Source organism: Acanthisitta chloris, unplaced genomic scaffold (genome assembly GCF_000695815.1).
Source record: "Acanthisitta chloris isolate BGI_N310 unplaced genomic scaffold, ASM69581v1 scaffold13442, whole genome shotgun sequence".
Classification (NCBI taxonomy): domain Eukaryota; kingdom Metazoa; phylum Chordata; class Aves; order Passeriformes; family Acanthisittidae; genus Acanthisitta; species Acanthisitta chloris.
Window position 1 is genome coordinate 58 of NW_008659955.1, and position 5,430 is coordinate 5,487.

At 57.1% G+C, this 5,430-nt stretch overlaps 1 protein-coding gene across 1 annotated transcript in view; it reads right to left on the reverse strand.

Annotated features, from left to right (window-relative positions):
* Positions 1–216: 216 nt before the first annotated feature.
* Positions 217–5,430, reverse strand: part of EPB41L1 (erythrocyte membrane protein band 4.1-like 1) — a gene marked incomplete at its 3' end in the record, with an annotated part of 6,161 nt that continues 947 nt past the window's right edge. Inside the window, exons 2-9 of the mRNA XM_009069622.1 lie at positions 3,219–3,323; positions 3,098–3,140; positions 2,362–2,437; positions 2,008–2,226; positions 1,832–1,919; positions 1,371–1,523; positions 542–639; positions 217–392 (exon numbers count right to left, since the gene is read on the reverse strand). Of these exons, the coding sequence (XP_009067870.1) occupies positions 217–392; positions 542–639; positions 1,371–1,523; positions 1,832–1,919; positions 2,008–2,226; positions 2,362–2,437; positions 3,098–3,140; positions 3,219–3,323 (958 nt within the window). The remainder of the gene's footprint in view (positions 393–541; positions 640–1,370; positions 1,524–1,831; positions 1,920–2,007; positions 2,227–2,361; positions 2,438–3,097; positions 3,141–3,218; positions 3,324–5,430) is intronic.

The following is a 5,430-nucleotide window of genomic DNA, read 5'->3' on the forward strand; positions in this document are numbered from 1 at the left end:
CCACGTGCCTCTGCCCTCACAGGATCTGAGCTATCACTTGGGATGGGGACAGAACCTCTGCCACGGGGATGTGGCTGGGGGCGCGCCAGAAGGAAGCCTGATGCTGCTGTGACCCTGCCCAACGAGGCAAACAGCTAGCAGAGACAAGCCAAGCAGCACCCGCCTCGCTCCCGCCAGCGGACCAATCTCCCTCTCCCTCCCCAATTTGGGGCATACCTCCGTCAAGGCTGCGAGACATGGTGTACCGTTTGCTGGAGGAGCGCTCAAAGAAGGGAGCTGGGCGGTCGATGAGGGCACTCGCCTGCCGCGTCTGCGCCTGCGTCCGCCCGCTGTACCGAAACTTGGAGCCCATCACCAGGAAGCCCTTGGGGGGTGGCTCCGGGGACACCAACCTAGAGGTCAGAGGGGTGGAGGAGCATCAGCAAGCCCCAGCTGTGTCCCCCCAGTGCTGCCCTCCACATGGACCCGCTGCAGCAGAAGCAGGAGTGTGTCTGCCTCTGAGAAGGGAGGCCTGGAGAAAGCCTGGAGAAGGTCTCCTCACCTGAAGAAGGTGTGATGTTCTATGCAGACCTTCCAGAGCCGTTTGGCCGAGCGGTGGTTGGGCAGCTTGAAGCCAATGGTGCTCTCAAACTGTTCGTACTTGGGGGAGAGAGAGACAGGGTGTTACAGGCAGATCCTGCCCTAGGGGACATGACAGGATCAAACCTTGCCAAGGCCGTCAGCTTCCCCTGGCAGAAGCCATTGAACATGCAAAAAAGCCCCTAAAAGCCCTTCAAGGCTGTGCTGGGAAGGTCCATGCCCAGAACCACACCCAGCAGTGTGATGGGATCACACCTCTGGCCTTTCCACAGTTGTAAATGGTTTTTCAGCACAAGATAAATTCCCTCAAGAAACAAAAACCTTTTACAGCTATTTTGGTGTGAGGGCATCACTCTCCCTTTCAAATCTGCTGTCTTTGCCCTCCTGCATGCTGGAACACATGGGTGAAAACGCATTCTACCACCAGTGCACATAAAAGAGTGAAAATAAAGTCTGAAAAATGAATGGAAAAAGCCTCCTGGTGTTTTTTTTTTTGTTAAGACATGTAAAAAATAACCCTCAACTTCCTTTCCTGGGCAAGCTACCTATGCCAGCAGAGTCATGGCATCTGGTGAGTGGGGAAGGGATCCTGGGGTCCTTCAGTTGCTGAAATCATGAGAACATGGACAAGAAAATCCATGCCATAGGAGGTGTACTGTCTTGGACAGCATGGTCATGGGAACCTTGGAGCAGAGGCTGGAGCCAGGTGAGGACATTCCTACCATCAGTCCCAGTCCTGCAGGGCAGGCACCCTGCCATGCCCCAGGGCTGTACCAGCACCTGGCACCTACCTCACCCGGGCGGATCTTGATGTAGAAGTTGCTCCTCTTGTAGGAAATTTTGAGGATCTTGGGCCAGGCAAAGCGGTTGATGCGCAGCCGGTCCCTGTAGATGAGGAGGCCGTTGGCGCAGACACCTAGCATGATGTCAATGCCCTCTGAGTCCTGAAGGAGGCAAGGGGACAGGAAGGGACAGCTCAGTGGCTCAGCAAGAACCAGTCAGGCCAGCAGTGCCACATATTACCCTGCTGGGCGCTACAGGGGCCTGGCTGGCAGAGGGGAAACTGAATCCCAGACTGGTGGAGGATGAAACTCTGGAGCTTGTCTGGTCCAATGCAGGGACACCCAGGGACACGCCAGGACCATGTCCTCGCTGGACCTTCACTGCAGCAGGACAGGGTGGGCAGGAGAGGAGTGCAGGAGTGGGGCAGGACGGTCCTGGCCAATGCTCTCACAGCCCCACAGACCCATACCTTGGCATGATGCAGGTCCACCCCATACATAGAGAGCTTCTTGGCGTTCTCCAGGAAGTGGATCTCTGCTTCCCCAGGAGTCATTCCCCTGCAGGGAGACAGAGAGGGGGTCATGTGGCCGGGCGCCCCACCAGGCATGGGCCATCTCTCTGGTGCCATCTCCCTCCAGGGCTCACCGGTAGGTCTTGTGCAGCTCCATGATGCGCTCCTCCAGCTCCCGCGTCTGGTTGGGGGCGAAGCGGAGCTCACTGACATAGTTGCCAACGTGCTCCTCAGTGTCATGGTCACCCAGCTCAGCCTGGACAGCATAGGAGCCCAGCAGGGCATGGGTGACAAAGGAGCAGGGCAGGCGCCCTGTGATGATGTCCGCACGGAGCTGCAGGCACAAGTAGTATCTGCAGGAGGGGGCAGAGGGTGAGAGCAGGGCAGGGTCGTGTGCTCCATGGAGCAGGCTGGGGCTCCCTGGGAAGGGGGTGTGTGCCCCCTGGAGCAGGCTGGGGCTCCCCAGGAAAGAGGTGCATGGTCCTCACCTGGTGATGTCCTCTGTAAGCTGGGCAGGGTCTGGAGGGTAGAACTTCACAGTGAAGGCAAAGTTCCAGGGCCCACCTAGGGAGGGGAAAGAGCATTAAGGACAGCACCCATGAAGCTGCACACAGGGTGCAGGAGCATCAGTGCATCCATTAAGGGTCCTGCTGCTCCCCCCAAGCCCAGCACAGGGCAGGGACAGGGGGGCTTCAGAAGCTGCCTGGAGCACAGCCCGTGGGACACTAGGATAATTTGGTTAATCCTCCTCAAACAGGTATAGAGAGAAAAGCATCTCAACTTCAGGAGCCATCAGCTCAGTGTCACAGCAAAAGACTTCTGTGTCCCAGGTGACACCCTGAGCAACAATCTTTCTGCCACCCCAGTAAGGCAACACCGTGGGCAAAGGCACCCCAGGACCTGTCCCAACAGGGACCCCCACTCTTCTTGCCCGTCCCTGTCCTTCCTACTCAGGGCAGGTGGTGCCCAGAGAGGCACCAGGTCTCAGCCAGCTCTCCAGGGGCACAGATGGGGTCCTTTGTCCCCCCTGCCTTTCATGAGTAAGAGAAGATGCAGGTAACAGTTGAATGAGAAACAGCATCCCTGTCCCCTGGCCAGCTGCCAAAGGTCCCCTCCAGGACAGGTAGGGAGGGGACCCACTGCAGGAGAGCCCCAGCTGAGCCATCTACCAGCCCCATGGGACACCACAGGGTGGGGAAGTATGGACCCTCCCCAAGCACTTACTGCGGATCTGCTTCTTGATCTCCTTGGAGGGGTCTAGCCAGTTCTGCAACGAGGAGACAGCAGGTCAGGGGGGTCCCCACCATAGAGGGGGTGGCTGCAGAGAGACCCCCCCCGTGCTCACCTTCTGGCTGTCCGAGTCGCAGAAGGTGAGGCCGAAGTAGTCCTTCTCCAGGAGGTTGAGGTGCTCACACACCAGGTCAAAGAGGACCTGGCCTCGGGCGTGTTTCTGTTGGAGACATGGAGAGGCTGATGGTGAGCTGGCTCCCTTGGGCTCCTGGAGCCCCTCCAGGTGACCACCAAAGTTGCTCTCACCCAGCAATGGGCTTCACCATGCCCCATCCCTGCAGCCCTGGGATCACCTGGGTGTCCCTGAAGTGGTGCTTTGCACTGCTTTGGGGATGCAGAGATGGGGGACCACTTTGTGGACACCCAGGTGGTCCTGGGGCTACTGCTGGCAGTGGTGACTAGGTCCCCAAACACAGCATGACAAGTGAGAGCTACACAGAGTCCAGGCCATGCACAGCCATGGCAGACACCCTCGGCATCACAAAATTCCAGAATGGTTTGGGTTGGAAGGAACCTTAAAGATTGTCTAGTTCCACCCCCTGCCACAGGCAAGGGCAGCTTCCATGAGACCAAGTTGCTCTGAGACCCATCCAACCCAGCCTTGAACACTTCCAGGCATGGGAAGGAAGTGAATTTCCCTGAATTTCCCTTCATTACCAGTGGCAGTGAGGCCCAGGCTCATTCATAGACATGGAAAAATCAACCCTTCCCAAGTGTGTATCTTCCCTGTTTAGGAAAAAGCTTCTTCCCGTGAGGGTGGTGAGACACTGGCACGGGTTGTCCAGGGAGGCTGTGACTGCCCCAACCCTGGCAGTGCTCAAAGCCAGGCTGGATCAAGCCTTGAGCAACCTGTTCTGGTGGGAGGTGTCCCTGCCCAGGGCAGGGGGTTGGGACTATGTGACCCCTAAGCTCCATTCCAAACCCTAAAATTCTATGATTCTATGATTCTATTTCCAGTCTGGCAGCTCTCATCACCCCTCTCCAAGTCATCCACTTACTGGAGCACCTCCATCAAGTGCCCCCAGGGTGGCAGCCCAGGGCACCATGCAGCACAGCCTGGGCTCCTGCTGCCCTCCAAAGCTTTTCCAGCAGATGCCATCACCCTCCTAGGGTATCCTCCCTGTTTTTGACCTGTGTTTGAAGGCAGGGGCTCACCTGTGGCACGTGCTAGGGTGTCACATTGAACAGCTTGACTCTCCTGTTTAATTTTTAATGAACTAAGGTTTCCAGCACATGCACAAGGCACAACTATTCAACTAACAACTACCAATAGGGCCTGCCAGAAAGAAGGAAATGCAGCACCAGCCTTTCTACACCTAACCCCTTCCTGTGTGCCCCACGTGGCTTTTTCAGAGAGCAGCAGCTGTTGACCCTGTCCTTGGGTGATGTGGCAAGGGGCATCACCCTGCTATACCAGCACCTGTGACCAGGAGTTCTGCTGACATCCTGGTTTGCTTGGCCAATGCTCCAGGAAGAGCCTTGGGAAGGATGACCCTGCTGGGGCTGGCTAGCCACCCCTGTGCCCCATGAGTCTCTGCAGTCCTTGAAGTGCTCCACTCCTTTCCTTCTTCAGGAAGGGTTTTGGCTTGGTGCCAACCCTTCTTTTCACAGCTTTGTGACCAATTTCACCACTGAAGTGACAGCCAGGGCTGCTGGAGCACGGAGATCAAAGGCCCTGCTGCCCATGCCATGGGCCAGGCCACAGTCTGCCCTGGGGTGCTTCCTCCTTCCAGGCAGTCACACTCCCTACATTCATCAATCCTACACAGCCAAAGCCTGTGGCAAGCAGGACCCACACAGAGACCAGCTCTGTGAAGCCAGCTCCAAGCTGCTGCCAACAAACACCCGTGTGCCCACTCACCAGAGCAAGGGCAAAGGTCTCCCTGGAAAACGCTCTCAGATTTCTCCTCCTGCCAACAATCTCAGCTGTTCATTTTTAAGCAAAGTTGCCACTCCTTAAAAATGTTGCTCCCTCCCTCTGAGCTCATGGTGTGGGTTGGAGCAGTGCTGCCTCCCCAACCTGCAGGCAGGAGACAGCAGTGAGTGCTGCAGATTGAACAGGCACTCCTCCTGAGAAGTCCTTCTGCTCCCTACTGCCTTGTCCCTGTGGCAGGGGCACTGGAACCTTCCAAGAACACCAGCCCAACTCCTGAATTAATCGTGGGCATCCCCCAGCAGTCCTAGAAGGGAGAGGTCCCCGTGCTGATGGTGGCTGTAGCAGCCCTGCAGCATCTCCCAGTGCCCAGGTAGCTACTGCCAGGTGCCTC